General features: G+C 41.1%; 1 protein-coding gene across 1 annotated transcript in view; it reads right to left on the bottom strand.

Moving 5' to 3' along the window:
- JARID2 (jumonji and AT-rich interaction domain containing 2) overlaps positions 1-18747 on the bottom strand; it is a 184675-nt gene that overhangs the window by 7804 nt on the left and 158124 nt on the right. The window contains exons 7-12 of the mRNA XM_053396823.1: positions 15978-17007; positions 10386-10882; positions 5657-5749; positions 4141-4259; positions 2293-2363; positions 1064-1178 (exon numbers count right to left, since the gene is read on the bottom strand). Of these exons, the coding sequence (XP_053252798.1) occupies positions 1064-1178; positions 2293-2363; positions 4141-4259; positions 5657-5749; positions 10386-10882; positions 15978-17007 (1925 nt within the window). The remainder of the gene's footprint in view (positions 1-1063; positions 1179-2292; positions 2364-4140; positions 4260-5656; positions 5750-10385; positions 10883-15977; positions 17008-18747) is intronic.

Here is an 18747-nt window from a genome sequence, read left to right as displayed (position 1 = left end):
GCCTATGGGAAAAAGGACTGCCTCCTAGTTATGAGACAGGAAGTTTTCCCACCAAACACATTTATTTTCCATTCAGGCTAGAAAAGATAGGTGCGAGTTTTTATGGTACAATAGAAGAATGCTGCCTCTCTCATAGGGAGTACCACATGTTACAAATCTGCACTGCACCTGGAACCCCTCTTAACCCTCTGAAAAGCTCTTTAGGGTGTTCTTGATCTTCTCAAGCCAGTTTGGCAGAGGGGAAGAAGATGGAGGGGGGCAGGATTGGTGCCTCCTTACCCAAGTATGAGAGAACACATTCTACTCTTTGAACAGGATTTTTGGATCCAAGAGATTACATATAGGGAGTGCATGCTGGAAAATTTTTTTACGGCCTAGTAACTTTGGAGGACGTGGGTGGCGCTGTGGGTTAAACCACAGAGCCTAGGACTTGCTGATCAGAAGGTCAGCGGTTTGAATCCCCATGACGGGGTGAGCTCCTATTGCTCGGTCCTTGCTCCTGCCAACCTAGCAGTTCAAAAGCACGTCCAAGTGTAAGTAGATAAATAGGTACCACTCCGGCGGGAAGGTAAACAGCGTTTCCGTGCGCTGCTCTGGTTCGCCAGAAGCGGCTTAGTCATACTGGCCATATGACCCGGAAGCTGTACGCCGGCTCCCTCGGCCAATAAAGCGAGATGAGCGCCGCAACCCCAGAGTCGTCCGCGACTGGACCTAATGGTCAGGGGTCCCTTTATCTTTACCTAACTTTGGAGGCTTATTTGCACGGCATTTGCACCAAATGGATTCTTTGCCACATTTCTAGGTTGCGTGTGCTGAACAAGGGTCAGCTTGATCTTTTTCTGCTTAATTTGGTATTTTCTGGCTTTTTAGAGTTTTAGAATCTTTAGGAAAACAAAATTTATAGAAGAAGGTTGTAGTTGGGCAGGTTGGGGTGCCATGAACTGCGATGGTGTTGAGGCAGTAAGAGTAAGACGCTGCATCAGGATCACCATAGAAGCTGACGTGCAACTTCCTGAAAGCAACAGTGCAGAAGAGCAAAGAGGTTCACTTGGGATTCACTTACCAAATGCAGTCAGCACCAGTGTGTAAGTAGTCTATATATGGAAGGTGATTTTGGTCTCGAGACCAGCATGAGGTAGAAAAGACCATGCCAATATTTAGCCAAGGAATTGTCACTCCTAAAGCAGTTTAGATCAGAAGCAAAACACAATTAATGGGGGGAAAGGTATGTTGAAAATCACACATATAATTTGTGCTGATACTTTAAATCTTTTGATTTCTACCAGAAATAAGATTACATGGTTAACAAAAGAGATGTCTTTAATCTGATTATTTGGATACATTTTTTCACCCAAGCTCCTATTTTTTCACGGCATCACTATGCTGCCGATCACACATGCATATAAATTTTGCTTTCTGCAAATATTCTGTATTAACATGGGCAGGCTCTAAATGGTGAATTGCTTGGACAAGTGTGGCTCATGAACACTGGTTGCAGGCAGAAAACATTTCCCCCCAGAAAGTTGAAAATGGTGCAGGTAAGCATAGGTATCTCATTATCACCTCTATTTATAGGTCTTTGTAAAAATGCTTCAAAATCCTGCCAGACCTGTTTGACCAGAGTTCATGGGGGGGGGGTTAGAAGAAATGAGTGAGCAACAGCAGTCACTTTCAGCTCTTTGTTAAATGATTCTCTAACCCCCCAGCCATTATCAGGTAGAAATCACTGAAGAGCCTTAATGAAGAACCAGAGGAATTTCTGCAAATTTATTGGCACAGCACTGTTCCCTGGAGACTGGAAATAATGAAGTTACATGTGCTGATCGCTCACCATATTGACACTAAAACATTATCATGAGCCTACTGAATAATGATGAACAACTGGGAGAAGTAAATGGCCCAAGGTAGAGATGGTCTGCACTACATGCGTACCCCTCCGTCTCATTCTCACCTTTCTTTCTTTCCTTTTTAAAAAATTCAGTAATACAAGACGCAGAGCTTAACTGCTACGTTTGGCTTGTTAAGATACAAAACGCACCTTTCTCAGCCTCTCTAGGATAGAAGTGTGTCCATCTGTGCTGAACAGATTGAGGGGTCAATGGGCAGCAGAGACACAAACAGGATTATAAATGCCACCATGATGGGAAGCTTACTGAATATTAATTCATTTTTAAACAGCAGGTAGAGATGCCAGGCTCCAAGGAGGTGGCAAAAACATGATTTATTCAACACTCTGTGTGAATTCCACAACAGAGTATGTCTCTTAAACATGGAGAATATAAATGGACTTACCAGGCACAGCACCAAGATGTCGCAGGATGGATCCTGTGTTATTAGGAAGGACTGTTAGGTTCCACCCATGCCTGTTCAAATTAAGTGGTGCACATCGTGATGAGCAAACGTCAAATGTCACATTAGTCATTGTTTTATTTACCTGCTTGCTAGGGGTTCTGCATTGCTGTGTAGGACTGCAGCCAAAGGAGGAATGCTCTAGGCCTCTTTGCTGCAATTCCAGATTTTGTTTTAAAAGTAAAATCCTGCTTAAAAATGAAACTTCTAGCTCTTTCCTTTCTGCTAACAAATGTGTAAGCAGCATTCTAGACACGGTTGTTCAATACACTTGCTCTCGCCTTTGTGTTCTGGCTAAACTTGCAAAGACACTAGTGACTGACAAGAACTTGAGACTTCTTGTTTAAATTTATTGATGTCATTGTTTTTTTTAATAAACATGATTAATAAATTGAAATGATGAAAACATTAAACTACTTATTTTTCATCTTTTTGCTGCTTCACAAAGATGTACCATGTTATTATTTCAGATAGGTGCCTTGCAAAAGCAAGCAAACCAAAATCCCAGTAATTGACTGGGTCCCAATCCAATGGAATCTTTATAGCTACGTGGGAAGGAGAATTTTGGCAGGGACTGATGACCGTCTTTCCATGGGGTCATAGCTGACACATTTTAGCAGCTACTGTATGGTTCCTAGCCATCTATTTCCATCCAAACTAAGTTGTGGTTAATTCATTAAAAGCATCGTCATTAACTTGCTCACTCAGGAACAGACAAGGTGAACATTAAGGGAAACGTACATGCATCTGGGTGCACAGCATTGTGTGGATTCAAAAAAAGTCCTTGCCCACCAAATAAGAGGTTGCAGCATTCACACAACCCATTAAGATGCTTATGCTGAACTGGTTGGTTGGGGAAATGTTAATGCTCTGGCTCCTTCAAGCAACTAACTGGAATTGGACGGAAAAGTTAAAGGAGGAATGGTAGGATCCTGCAGCAACTGCCTGCACCCCTTATGAACATCCTCACCCTTGGAACTTAAAAAGAAATGCAAAAGGTGTAATGAATGTGCAATTGTACAGTTTTAGAAATCCTTTGTGCTAATGCAGGGTGTGCAAAAAGGGGGAGGGAAACACCCAGTGCTACATTTCTGGTTTACTCCAGGCCTGACCATTTCACAAAACTCTTCCTTCTGGGGACACTATAAATATCTGAACAGCATAACTAGGAAAAAGGGATAATAATTACAAAATATAATAAAGCACAATACGTAATAAAACACAATAATAAAACACAAAACTTCATAATCTCACATTAAATGAATAATAGCTATCAAGGTGCATTCTGCAAAAGAGAATACAGAAAAGCTGAAAAATGTATCAACGTATATATTAATGCAAACATATCTAACAAAACCACATTAAAACTAGACTTTCTACCAACGAGACAACCCCTAAAAATGGAAAGCTGTCAAAAAGCATGATTGGTAAGGCTGAAGGTGCTTTGGGGCAGTTTTCAATGATATATTTTGTCCTTGCTAGCCCTTTTCCTATGTACGCTGCTCATATGCCCCCAAGGAAGGAATTTTCCAAAACGTGTTGGACCTGGAATGAGCCATAATTCTAGCAGCCGAAGTCCACCCCCCACCTTACCTGTCAGTAACAACCCTTATTCTGCAGCTGGCTGTTTTGCTGCTAACTGGGGCGGGGTAGCACAAGCAGCTACAAATACACTGAGCATGAAACAACATTATACCCAATAATGGTGATGAAATCTGCAACTTAGTAAACAAATTAAGAGGAGCCAGTGCTCTATGGACTACAGGAAACGTGTCTCGGAACTCCCATTACCTTGAAAACGGTTCTGATTTTCCCACAGGAAAGCCACTGCCGTGGGTGTTGGTATCCACTTTCCCACAATGCACTGCTACATGGCAGTCCTTCTGTTCCACTAACCTCCAGTACTCTTGCTGTAGGAAAATAAAGTTTTCGTATTAAGATTAGAGGAGAGTGCAGTTCCATTTCCCTGAGTTTAATCTAGGCAAATTCTCATTCCTTGGAAACTGGGCGCCTGATATTTCAAAATACACCAAAAGCAAGCTTTGTATAGCTCTTCCGACAAATAATAATTTCTTAGCTGGTGTTATTACTAAGCCCTGATAAGTGTGTATGCTTGCATTATAAAAAATGATGTTACTACCCATTTAGAAATTGCTGCTTGGTCCATTCTGAGAGTAAGGGTCCTCCAAAGGGGAAATGGTTTATAAAATATCTTTGTGTCAACCAGCATAACTTCTGCTAAGGGTATACAGTGGTGCCCCGCAAGACGAACGCCTTGCAAGACGAAAAACTCGCTAGACAAAAGAGTTTTCCGTTTTTGAGTTGCTTCGCAAGACAAATTTCCCTATGAGCTTGCTTCGCAAGACGAAAACGTCTTGCAAGTTTGTTTCCTTTGTCTTAAAACCGTTAATACCCAGGGTGCATTGCTTGAAGAGGTGCAGTTGTGACTTGACTTCGAGGGGCAACACATAGCACACAGTGTGGTAGCCTTTTTGAGCTTTTTAAAGACTTTGCTGAATTTTTGAAGCTTTTCCAAAACTTCTTTTGCAGCCATTTGGTAAGTTAAACTTTTAAAACCACTTACTCTTGTTGTACCAAATTTGGCTTTGTTTCGACTTTTTTTGACCATAGGAACGCATTAATTGAATTTCAATGCATTCCTATGGGAAACTGTGCTTCGCAAGACGAAAAATTCGCTAGACGAAAAAACTCGCGGAACGAATTAATTTCGTCTTGCGAGGCACCACTGTACCATGAGCTGTTGCCACTGAACCAATGGCTGTACCTAGGATAGCCTGGTTTATGTAGTGGGTTGGCATGTGCCCAAGGATGGTTATTCCTCGCACGGAAAAGAAAGCCTTTGGAATAAAGTGCTGGTTCACATAAGAGGTAAGATAGTGCAGTGAAGCATTTGGGCGATATGTTTGATGTCCGTGAGGTAGGACTTTCTTTTGCAGAAGCCATGCTGATTCTTCCTCAGCAAGCCTTGTTCTTCTTTCTAATAAACTGTTTCACAATTCCGTTTTAAAATCTGCCTTTCTGTGTGCTTCTTGCAGCTGCCCTCTTTTTCTTCCTTGACTTCTTGGATCCCAGCAGCAATTCCCCACCAACACAACACAACACAACACAACACACACCTGCTATAATCATGGGAACTGTTACAGGGCTTAACTGCCGAGTTCTCCTGTTACATTACCCAGGCAAATGCACGTTTGTGGATGGTTTGGATCTCTTGTTGTGTATGGGGAGAAAATCCTCTTCTAGTGGCTAGTTTAAAGAACTACCCTGACTTTACGGAACCCCTCACCTCTATTTCAGCTGCCGTAGGCTCTTTGCTGAAGCACATGTTCATGATATTTCTTGCTGTTCGGTAAAAGGTTGTTAAAGAAACAGACCTTCCCTGCGAACCAAAGCATAAAAAGGGAGAAATTGTGGTTGTGGTTTTCCATCATTAGTAATAGTAATAATGAAAATAATAATGAATAAAGGAAGAGCAGATATGAGTGGCTGGAAATATAGATACATCATGACACAGGGTTATTACACCAACAATGTTCCAGATTGCAATTTCTCTCATCTATTGCATGGGCAGCACCAATAAAAAATATGCACAACATTATTAAGAAAAAGTGGGGGAAATGCATAATATATGGGGGGAATTGCTGCAAATAATGTATATGAGGCAGAATCGTGAACAAAAACGCACATTTTTAGTGTTGGCTTTAAAAAGAAAAACACTAACTGGTGTGGAAATGGGGCAAACTGAGCTTAAGATTAGAAAAATGAGACGCTGAAGTTGTCCATCACTAACTGCAGACTGAAACTGTAAATGCTCTAAATGGGCTTGCTCAGATACATTTTGTCCCGCGTTCTGTTCTAACTTCACGTTGCCTGAGAAAGTTGTCCTCTATATGTAAGACTACTGCCTAGGGAAGGAAGAGAAATCAGAATGACTCATTTTAAGGACCAGCGGCTAACTGAGATGCCAATTTAGGCTTATTTTTAAAGGGAGTAGTGTTGATGCTTGCTCACAGGCTGGCTAGAATCAGCTGTAGGAAACAACTGCAGACATGTTAGAAAATATCTTTCACCAGATGAACTTTCAAACTGGGTAGCCAAAGAAAGACTAACCCCAGAGGTCCAAAACAAAATTGAAAAAGTTGATCAGCGTTTAGCCATAGGCCAGTACAATACTAAAATGTAAATATTTCAATCAGATATTTTTTTTAAAACCCACACAAACACAATAAAGAATCATGAAAAAACATTTCTAATTCATAAACTAGAAGTACATCAATATAACTCAACTGTGCCTTTTTCCCCCAAGCAAAGGTGCGGTGATCATGTATGGTTTTCCATTCAGTAAGGGGAGTAATAATCACACCATCAGCTTAACATTAAAACTTGCAGTCTCACAGTGCTTTAACATGCACAAATGGAAGCTAGCTATTTGTCTTAAAATTCATCTTCATTTTCTCTCTGACTATGAAGACCACTATTTTGTTTTGATGATTACAGATATTTTCCACAATTCACTGAGAACAGAAATACTCAAGGTGCTTTCAGTTACAATGTACTTCTGCAATAAAGGTTTTCCCTGATTTTCAACACTCAGCTGGATCCCAGACCCCAACCTGTTAATGGTGCATGTTGGGGGATGGAAAACACGCTTTGTGGGGGTAAAGAGAAGGCTCACGTGTTACCAAAAGTTTTAAGTTAATTAGTTCAAACTACAGAGTCAAACTTTCAGTAGTTTTCTGCTTCCTTCTCCCAGAGCAAAAACAGACACTACCGAATATTTCCCCCCAATCAAAGTCTTAGCTCAGGCCCACTGACTACACAAAAATGTTGAACTGCCCCATAAAAAATAAAATGTGAAATGAACACAAGGCAATTAAGCTATTACAAGTGCCCATCAGGGGAGGAGAGCTAAGACACTCTTAAATGTCAGAGCTTCATGCTTGTAAATAAAATGAGCAATTTCCTTCCTCTTTTACTGCCCATGTGAACCATTTATTGGGGTAGTCTAACAAAAAAAACATCCTTCAAAAGTGCTATTCAACAGCCATCAAATTTGCGTCTGTAATTCAGGGTTTACAAAGACTGCTCACAAGCACAGAGAAACAGCTGTCTAGATTTAAGGAGTGCTTGCTGTGGGGTTTGGTTTTTTTTGCCAGACAAATAAAGGCAGAAATTATCATCAAGAACTGGTTACTATCGGAGAGAGGTGGCAACCCCACCTCAGGGCAGAAGTTTTCTCAACTTTTTTTAATAAAAAAGATTAGTCATAATTGATCCGATTTATTAGTTCTTAAATTTTTCCTCTGGGCATAAAGCACCCTCCAGGGAAAACTCTCACTTTCCTGCCTTTGTCTGAAATTACATTCATTTGGGAGAAATTTTTCTCACTTTGATTTTATCTATTTGGTTCAAGAGAACACATCGTTGTGAAGGAGATTTGCAATAGTCATCATTTCACTGCAAAATATTTCTTCCTTGATTTCATCTCAAAACACCTGCACACTTAAAGAATTCCCCAAGTGAAAATCAAATACCCATTCCAGTTCACATGTAATGTTAAGCCACAGTAAGAAACAAACCATAGTTAGGAATGTGCTATGGCACACTGAATAATTGCTTTTATTATGCTCCACCCTGCCCTGAGTTGGGAGGAAACAAACCACAGCTTTTGCTTAGCGTTAACTGCAATCCAGTCCTCATGGGTTGTTTCTCTCCAAAACCCAGGCTGGAAACTAAGGTTTTTTCTTGGACTTGCTGCCCATAGTTTGTTTGGAGGAGTCATTGTCGGAGAATTTCTTCTAAATAACTTAGCAACTGGAACCTCCTGGTCCAAATCTGGTCCCTTAAGGGGTGATGCTTGACTCCCATCCCAGCTATATCCCAGAGGCAAAAGGTGATGTGAGAGGAGTGATGGGCAACAGGAGGAATCTATATAGGAGACTTTAACTTCACATTTCTCCTAGTTGATATATGCAGGTTACAGATTCTTTGCATACACTGTCTCACTTATTTCATGTGACCTAAGCTCAACTAACTTAGTCTGGGATCCAACCCATGATTTTAGGAGAATTAGGAAAACTGGGAGCCTACCCCCATTAAAAAAAAAACTATTACCAGATAGAATAATGAATCCCCTTTATTTTGTGACACAATAAAAATTCTTTACATGGGAAGCCAAGCGTATGGCTTGATCATGATTTGCAGTGCAATTTTGTGTGGTTACTCATAAGTAATACCTGACTTACTACCAGGTAAATGTACAAAGGATTTTTAATACCACATATTAAGTTCATTTCTCTCTTTTTCTGCATGAGTTTAGCAGAACAAAACAAAGCTATTGTAGTCTGACTACAAATAATTTGACTGAGCAGATTTTCTTTTAACTCTAGCAGAAGTGAAAGACTGACTCCAATTGCAGTATTAGTTTTCTATGGAATTTGCTGACAGTGGCAGCACTTCTGGCTGGCGTTAAAAATATGCACTTTCAAACAGAAGTAGAAGATCATAGCTTAAGTATATAAGCTATACTGTCAAACTGATTGTGGACTAAAAGGCCTTAATTCAATTAAAAAACAACAACCCCCGGTCTCAATTAGACATCCACAAGGGAACTGAAGAGATCTGAAGGAAAATGCTTCATAAATAACCCCCCCACCCTAAGGTTTTATCAAACTTAGGTCCATTAATTTCAATGGGTCTACTCTTACTAAATATGTACAAATTTGATAAAAGGGCCGTACTCATTGTGTTCATTCTTACAGTACTTTACTTTCACGATGTAATCTTTTACAGACTTAGGAACACTCCTGTAACATCCCTTGGTATAATAAAGGTGTTGCATGAATATTCAGTGGCGATAAATGATTCTGTAAGAGGAAGCATAGGCTTAGTTAAGTAGCCTTAACCTCTGCTCACTTATTCCACACACTCTAGTCCTGTGAAATGCAGCTGCCAGTCATGAGGACTGTCAGGTTGCAGGTGATGGGGTGATGGCGTCCAATGACCCAGCCAATTTCTAGGCCTGACCGACTGCAGGGTGTCAGGAAGAAGGTGTTGATAAGAGCAACAGGCCAATTTGTTTCACGGATAAACATATTACAGCAAGAGCTATCAAATGACATTAAATCATAATGAATACATTCCAAGTGGTAATTGAGTGTATATTTTAACCTGGTATTTAAGTTTATAAAGCTGTCATGGGGTGAGGGGGCAGATTCTTCCAAGGTCTGAACTCTTGCGATTTTTAACTCCGCTGCTTGCTGTTGCAAGCCCTAGAAATTAGACTGTTTGAGCTGATCATAGGCAGGCAAATGTCAGGAGCCTACAGTGTGGTGTTGTGGCTGGAGTGTTGTGTTTGGACACGGGAAAGCCAAGCCCATTCCCGCTCAGACGTTAAACTTGCTGGGTGGCCTTGTACAAGTCACAGCCACACAGGCTCACCTCACTCACAAGGTTGTAGAGAAGATAAAGTAAATTAATCCTTTGCCCAGACCTCTTGAGGAAAAAAGGCAAGAATACAAATGCGGTTAATATAGAAGTAAACAGAATCTGGCACAGGAATGTATAGATAGGCCTCAATTCTTGAAGACTGACATCCTCTGCACAGAGGCACCAGAAGTTGCCAATTTCAGGCAGCACCTGATTCCTGTTTTGCAGCGAGAGGAGAAAGAGCAGTGATGGAAAAAGCAGTGTGTGCCGGGCACAGGCACCAGCGTAATAAACACCATATTTCTTTCTCTCTTAGCAGCTCAGCCTCACTCACTAAATCCAACCTCACTAACAATTACACAGCAAGCAGCGGTTGCCAGCTCCTGCTTAATAGTGGGGAGGCTGCCAAATCAAATTGAGTGGGGGAGTCAACATTCCTCTGCAAATGGATGTGCTCAGTGTCAGGAGGAATAAGCCTTCCAAACCACTGTTTGCACTAAATCAGAGCTGGCAACTGCAGACAAAAATACTGTTTGCATTTTGAGTTGCACGTTCTAAGCAGGGCCAATGGCAAGGCTTCTGCTTACCTTATATACACACTTGTGGAGGTCACTGAGAACGCCTTTGTCTTCCTCCTCTTCCTTCACGGTCTCTTTTTCCTGAGAGAAGAGTCGCCGCCGGCCCGTTTTCTGTGGGACTTCGACTTCCTTCGCCTTGTTCCGGAAGCCGTTTTTATGAACCACGCCATTGATGAGTCCGTTTTTGGGCTCATACCGGGGGAGAGACTGGAATTCGTAGTTGTTCTCCGAATGTACCTCCAGGGGGCCTTTCCTCTTTTCTAGGACCTCCTTTTCAAAGAGGACTTCCTTCTCCAGTCTCTTGTGCTCCTCGGCAGAGAGGGAGTCGTAGGAGAGCAAGTACTGGCAGTAGGCCTCCTGCAGCTTTGCTAACCTGTCCTGTGCAGTTTTGGGGATCCGCAGCAGGTCTGCCAGCTTGTTCCATTTCTTGAGGTCAGTCACTTGCTGCATGCCCCCCATTTCGTTGATCAGTTGGAAAAAGCAGGCCAAATCTAGCTCACATCCTCCTGGGTGTCAGTGAAGTGGAATGACAGGAAGGGAAAGGAGGACATACAGGGGGAAGAAAAAACATGGTTAGGAAAACGTGACAGCAGACCGTATACAATCCAGGCCTACTTATTGTGGCAGTAGCTGCATCACTTAGGACTGTAAATAGGAGCAAGACTGAAAACTCATCTGTGCAAACGAATGAAGAATAAAGCCCCTCAATATAGAAAATCAGATGTCAGTGTTATTTCTGGACCATCCATCTTTAAAAAAAGGGAATTTGAAGAAAATTAAGCTTTGGTAATAGTCACTGCATTTGCCTTGTGATTTGCCACTCACCTGCCCACCTGCATCAAGTTTCAACTGCCTTTGGGTATCTTTCTAAATGGCAAACTGAGACTGTGCCACATAGGATGCTTCCCCCCTGCCCCATCATGTGAATATTGCTTTCTTTCTCTCCTAGCCTTAAAGGCACTTTAAAGCTAAAAAAAGGAAAGAGTTGTTCTTTTGTGCAAATGCCATTAGAAATGTCTGCAGTCAAATTAATGCCCCCACTGCACCACACAGATCTGCTTCAAACTGGATTTGAGGTCACTGTTGTGGTAAGTATTAATATTGTGCTACACACTCTACAGAATGTGCTTTGTGCCCCGTTTCCTATCTAAAGATATTACGGTTTCTTGATCAGCATTTATGCAATATCCAGGATCGATCTGTAGTTACTGCATTTATCAAGCAGCCATGTGATGCAGACACCAGCCCAAAACCTGTCCATAGAAGCTCAGATTTATCAAAAGGATAATTCATTGGTTGCTGGACTGCAGGTTAGTGGGCTCTATTTTGCTTTTAAGTGGTGCTGGGAGGTGCACTAACAGCAGCTTGGTACAAAAGACATACACTCAGAATTAAAGAATTCTGAGCCTCCGATTTGTTGTGAGTATCACAGCTAAAATAAGAGTTTGCAGTTCTCCCACACAAAAATCCACTTCTGGTTACCCCAAGCTATCTTAATTTCTGCAGCATAATTTAGGGGATTTTGGTGCCGGGGGTGGGGGGGCATCATTTTGTTGCTGCTATTGTTAAACATTTGGGAGTCAATTGTTTGCCAGATCTACTTAGCTGCTGATCTATTTAACAGCAAGTCATTCAGCGATAGATCCTGAAGACCTATCTTCTGCCCACCCCTGGAGTAATTAATTTGTGCTCATTATCTGATGTCAAAGTGCCTTTACAAAGCTGACAAAATCTCTTACTGACAAAAAATGATAATGGAATAATGCTTCAACTTTGGCAAGTCACTGCAGGGAGGGGAGGCACAGAGAGTGGCGTGATTGCTGCAGGTGAAAGCAGCCGTTCCATGTTTTGTCAAGGAGGGAGTGTTTTCAGGCAACACAAAAACAGGGCCAAAACAACTCTGGGTTTAATGAGGCTTGGTAGCTTTTCTTGAGCAATTTTATGATATCTGACCCTTAAGAAAAGGAGGCAACTGCTACGAATTTTGTGCTCGTTGTAAAATGTTCAAGATCAGCAATATGGTAAAGCCTTTTTTCCCAGGGGAATGAGCCAAGGAGAAAAACACACACACACACACACACACACACACACACACACAACATAAAACCCCATTTATCTGCTGGCAAGGGGTAGACAAATACATAGCTTTCTACCTGCCATAAAGATTACAGAAAACCAAAGGCCATCTCAGAAGGACAGTATTTGAGATAATAAACTGATGACGCTAACAACTCATATTTAATTAGGACACCACTAAAGGATTTTTAAAAGAAACACAGGTTACAAACCTATCACACATTTCTGAAATTTGGTGTGCCATCAGCAAAGTAGCATTTTATTTAGACCAAACAAAGGTAGCAATGCAGTAGGCAAACTTTGGAGCTATACAGAACTGTTCCTCAGGTATGAAGTACACAGAAAGCTGTGAGAATTTTTATTATTATTATTATGGATCTTGCTTGAAGTTTGTTTACATTTTAAGGTGGTGGTGAAGGATTTCTTGCAGCCATAATTTGTTTAAAACCTCACTATCTATTAAGTTTCATCTTGCACAGAGGTAGACTGGAATAAAAAGAGTAATGGAAGTGTTTATTTCATGTTAGCTAATCACTTGTAATATTCTATAGGAAAAAATCTGAGAAACCTTCCTGAAGGTTTTGTATGAAAAGGGGGAAAGAAAGTCCCTTCCAGCACCATTTCATTAGTCAAATGATATGATGGAAAACTACAAATGTCCAATCTAACGCTTGAGCTTCTAGTTTTAATTAAAAACAGGTAGCACTTTTTACAAGAATCTGATGAACATCATAGTTCACAAAAGGTCTGTACTGCTACCTAGTCATGATTCCTAAACAGACAGATACACCACCTTGCCTGAGGCGAGAATGAAGGCCAAGGCATCCCTTGGCCAAAAGATAAAATAAAATAAATAATAATTGTTTTGAGTTTTAGTTTTCCACACACAAAAAGAAGACACCATGTTGCATAAATTGCTGAAGGCCTGTTAGCTGCCCTTTCAATTCTGCAGGTTTTACTCCTGGTTAAAAGCTAAGGAGAAAAGGTCGCTTTGGGAAATATGCATGAACACTGCAGCTTAGATAACTCTGTACCAGGGAACACATACCAAGCAGTCTTCAGAATTATACTGCAATTAAGATATTAAATTCATCATCCTAGGGTGTATATGAATGTATTCTATAAGTGGGGCATTTGGACAAGCCTGGTGCCCTGCCATATATAAAAGCTATCACCAGTTTGGCAAATGCGTGAACCAGGAAAACATTTGAAAGCAGCTTCTGAAGGACATCCTCAGCAAACTTTTACACGCACAGAGTCCTTAAACAATTGACATAGGTGCTTACAATTTCCAGGGCTAGCCTTTGCCAGCTGTTTTCTGACAGTGGTTTTTTGTTAGTTTTACACTGAAAAATCCAAAACTTATGCATCCTTTCAGAACTCATTGAAGTTATTTTCTATGCTGGAAAGCTGGTTCTTCTAGTCATCCAATTATGAGATTTGGTGGAATGCGGATTATTTGACAGAGAAATGAGCAAACTGATATTTCACTGTCAATGATTTCAAGATTTTTATTTGTTTTCATTGGTCCTTGCAATGAGGGAAGCTTCAAACAGTGTCAGGCTGCTCAGTATATAAAAGAACTAAAGAGCTCATTCTCTTAAATTTGGCATTTACTACAATTCTTTGACTCATGACATTATTAATACAGCTCTACTTTGTAAGACTGGATTTCTTTCATAACATGCTTGCTATATATGACCCATAACGATAAGGCATGGAAGTTTATTTTGAGTTCAACTTTGCAAGGAAGGGGGGGGGGAGAAACCTCTTTTGAACCTAGATAAAATAAAAACTGTCAGAAGGAATGGCATTTACACAGCATTTCAAATACTAATGCTATAGAATCCTTATATTAACTCAGTGGTTGGATATAGAACACGCTCAGTAAGTCTTGGGCTCACATGCTCCCTTGCAGAACATCAGAAGCTTCCGCTTCCATCTGAAATTAATGGCAGAACTTGGGACAAACTAAGGTTAATCTTAACCACTATTAGCTGAAACAAGCCGGCTTCACAAACTATGGTTTGAAGTTTGCTTGTTTCAAGAATCGGTAATTAAGAATAACTGCAGTTTATATCGTCTCAGACTACATATCAAGTGACAGATACTGTAAAAGAGAAGCAACACTTTCCAAGCTCCTCCTCATAGCTGTGCTAGAGAAGGATGAAGAAAGTGTGAGCGCAAGACTCACTCATTCTTCTAACGTTAAATCATCTGTAGCGTGGCTAAATATACACATGCATAAAGTTTTAATCAGACACACAAGGTCAGTTTCACAACTAAAGCGTTTCACATCAACTATCATCTATTGCCTTTTAACAAATTATCTTATTGATTAGCTTTAATAAATGTTTCATACAACCAAAATATCAATATGCTAAAGGAGTTACTAAAGGAAATGTTGTATCATAAAGGCTGGAATCCTACATATCATTAGGCTGCTTACATTCCACTGAAGTCAAAGGCTGCCAATTACAAATTATTTTTACGACAACTTGCCAGTTAATTTAAAACACTATTTCTTATTCCTGGAAGAAAATACCCATCTTCACTATTTTCTTTTTAATTTCCAGAATGAAAATCAGCTTCAAAAATAAAACAACCGTGGCCATCTCTCAGCCCTAGCAATTAAAATTTGACCTCATCAATTAAAACTGACCTCCGCAATCACACTGATTAAAGCTTGCAACTGTAACAGGAGCTCTAGCAAATTTATTAAATTTTAAAATTGCTTAGGAAGAGCAGATTAAAAGGGACCTTCTTCCAAAGAATAAAGGGTATCCTAAAGGGAATTGTTGTTTCACCAAATAGTATGCCAGTTTTAAAAACATACAACCATGTGCATCCTATCTGATGGCAGAAAGCAAACCAATTCAATTAAATAATCAAACACAGCAGAGGTACCTGCTGAGTAAGTTTAGCTGTTTTGCTACAAACTACACTTCAATGCTTATCATCCAAGATTTGTTAAATGCCTGAAGATCGTTGAACATTTGTAATTTTGGTGATTTAGATATTCGAACTGAAATCACTTAATCAAAGTTGACTGGGGTGGTGTGTGAGGAATGTTTAAGGAGAAGAGAGTTATTAAACCAAATTGTTAACTTGTTTGCACCGCTGTGCGTCACTGGTACACACACCTTGCTAGGAAAACACCAGAAAACCCTCCTGTAATGTAGACTGGGGACACTTCAATGAATGAGCATGACTACACCATTTTCTTTAGGCATAACATGAGGGAGCCTTGAAACATGAGCAGATATGCCTCTTTTGCTCTAGTAGAAATAAAACAACATTTCTCTATAGCCAGCAAAGAAGGATCAATATGTTTAAGTGAAGCATAACAGGGAAACAGCTCAGTATGCACCTGCACTGCACCTGGCTTATGAATCAGCTATGAATGAAGCCTAGTGTCCTGCAGTTTTCACAGGAGGCCTGTCAATCTGAGAAGGAACTGATGCTCAAAATAGGAACCTGCTATAAATTGGGAAAAGAACAGACAGAACACAACAAAGGACTCACCTATGAGTGGAAGCTCATCCATTGTAATGCCCTGAGATTTGAGGTGCTTCTTGATACAGGCCAGCCGCTGCACATTGGGCCCCCAGCGCCTGCTCAGCTTGTGAATGTGTTGTATTTGCGTCACAAAGCGCATTTCTTCATTCAGCTTGCACTCGGGCCTCCAGTCGGGAGGAGGGATCACCCTGCACATCCCATACTTCTCAACCTGAGCACGGATCGACTCGATGTATATCAACGGGTCATGGAACTCCTTTGGGGAAGGCTTGAAGATAGGGATCTCCTCCATCATGGCCCACCCAGACTTGACGCTGACCTTCTCGTGCTTCCCCGTTGAGTCATGTGGCTTGTGCAAGGACTCGGTTTGAGAGGTAGAATGATTTTCACAGGAGGCATTTTCAGTTTTGCTATGTGCTTGTTTCCCTGGCATGTTCTTCCCAGCAGCAGCTCTCTTCGGCCTGTTTCTTTCCAGACTTTTCTGTGGCACTTCCTGACTTCCAGGCTTCTTCACGTGGCCGTTCAGCAAAGGCTTCTCCGCAGGCGCCTTTTTGCTTGGGGCTTCAGCCACGCTGACTGGCCCCTTTAGCTTCTTGGTCGGCGACTGTGTTTTGTCTATGTGGTTTGCCTCTTCCAGTCTCCTTTTTGAATTGCGCAGCCCCTCCCTCAACTGCCTCCCTACCTCCTTAGTGCATGTCTTTTGGTTCAACTTGCCATTGACCTTGACACCGTTAACAGCGGTATTGTTGGGCTTGGCCACTCCAAGAGATAGCACCTGTTTGCGGGTTTTTGCATTGCTACTTTCCGTTTTCCCTGAGATTGTATGGTTGACAGGTGAACTGGGCTTGTGGTGATTTAGTTTGGTTTCCTTGACCAGTTCTTTCTTGGCTTTGGTGTATGTGACAGTTCCTTTTGTCACTGTTGCAGTGTACTTCACAGTTTTGGACGGTGAAGGTCTGACTTCTCTCATCTTTTTGGCACTGGCTGTGTTTGCACTCGGAGATGACATTCGAGTGACACCATTGACCTTTGAAACCTAGGGATGCCACGACCATCAGGAGGAAGAAGAGACAAAACAGGAGGGGGGAAACCAATTAGTAAAAATTCACAATAAGCCTCAGGCCCTCTAAAAACCAATCTGAGAGGGAAATATACGTCTTGCAGACTTTCAACAACATTAAGTCACATTATACAATGTATTGGACTTCACTCAGTGGAGAGCAGAATCAGTCTCTTTTTAAAGCAAATAAAGACAGAAATATAAAACAAGGCTTTGAAGTGTGGGTGTATCTTTAGTCACCTGATGCTGTCTACTCTGAGTGAGAGTGCATCTATACCCAGTCTCTGCTTCATAATGAGGCTGTGCATGATGGCTTGTTCTGTGGTTTGACTGGGGGGAGGGGCCTGCCGCCCTCTCCCAGGGCCCTGGACTTGCTGCTGCCATGCCTCACTTCTGTCCCTGCCTCCCATTTCTGAACTTTTCTGGCTCTGTAGATGCATTATGCGTGCTTCCTGATACATAAGACCCCATCTGCACTATATATTTAATGCAGTGTCATACCACTTTAAATAGCCAGAGATTCCTCCAAAAAATCATTGCCACTTGCAGTTTGTTAAAAGCGCTGAGAGTTGTTAAGAGACCCCTATTCACCAGAACGACAATTCTCAGTGTGGTTCAACAGTCCATCCCTCTTCCTAGGGAACTCTGGGAATTGTAGCTCTGTGAATGGAACAGGAGTCTCAGGACAATTCCTAGCTACAGTTCCCAGCATTCTTTGGGGGGACCCACAACTGCTTAAAGTTATATGATACTGCTTTCAATGTATAGTGCAGATGGGGTCTTAAAACTGTTAAGAAATATGCACAGCTTGAAAATATAGCAGGGGCAAAAGTAAGGATGCCTGGCAGCAGCAAACGATACAACTGGAAGGATCCAAATTATCAAATCTGTTTTGGGGCAAAAGTTTCCATATTCCATATTGGAATTATTCCAGTCTATGTCTATTTGAGCCACATGCACACAGCCCCACTGGGTGACCCAATGGGAACTCATGCTCCTCGCTTCTCATTTCAACCAATCCTCCTTTTCCAATATTAACCCCCTTTCCCCACCCAATTCCCATCTACCAAGGTGTCTACTCATTTGCCTTCTAAACTTATTTGAACTTAAACACAAGCAAACTTAATAACCACTAATAACGGAAAATTACCAGAATCTCTCACTATTTTACTGCCATAAAATAGTAAGATTCACAAGTGTGCACACAATTATATCCAATATGCACCCAAGAGATTAGCATGGCTCTGAAGAATCCCACTTCCAGAATTATATTATAGCCAGGAGGTACAAAATGTAATTCAGTAGTTATGTGCAGATTCTATATCTGCCCCCACAAGAAGTTTGATGTCTAGGCAGCTTTGTTTTTGTTCCTGAAATAGTTAGTTGCAAATGACAGGACCCACAGCTAACAAGTTTTATTGATTTCAATGGGAATTTGTTGCAATTTATCATTTGTTGAATTTCCCCAAATATTTATTAACTGTATAATTTATTAATTATGAATTTGTAAATGTATGGATTTATTATGGGGAGAGAAAAACCAGGTTTACATGTTTCAACTTTGTGTTATATAACTGCTGAAGCCCAGTACTTGTTAAGAGACAGCAAACAGATATCCCCAAAAAATGCAGTGGCGTAATAAACATTATACAGCAACCATGCAACATATCTTTCCAACTGTGCTTATTATTTGGTCAATAGAGCACCAAGCTGAAT

This window comes from Podarcis raffonei, chromosome 7 (assembly GCF_027172205.1).
Source record: "Podarcis raffonei isolate rPodRaf1 chromosome 7, rPodRaf1.pri, whole genome shotgun sequence".
Lineage (NCBI taxonomy): Eukaryota > Metazoa > Chordata > Lepidosauria > Squamata > Lacertidae > Podarcis > Podarcis raffonei.
This window is presented reverse-complemented; position numbering and strand designations above follow the sequence as displayed.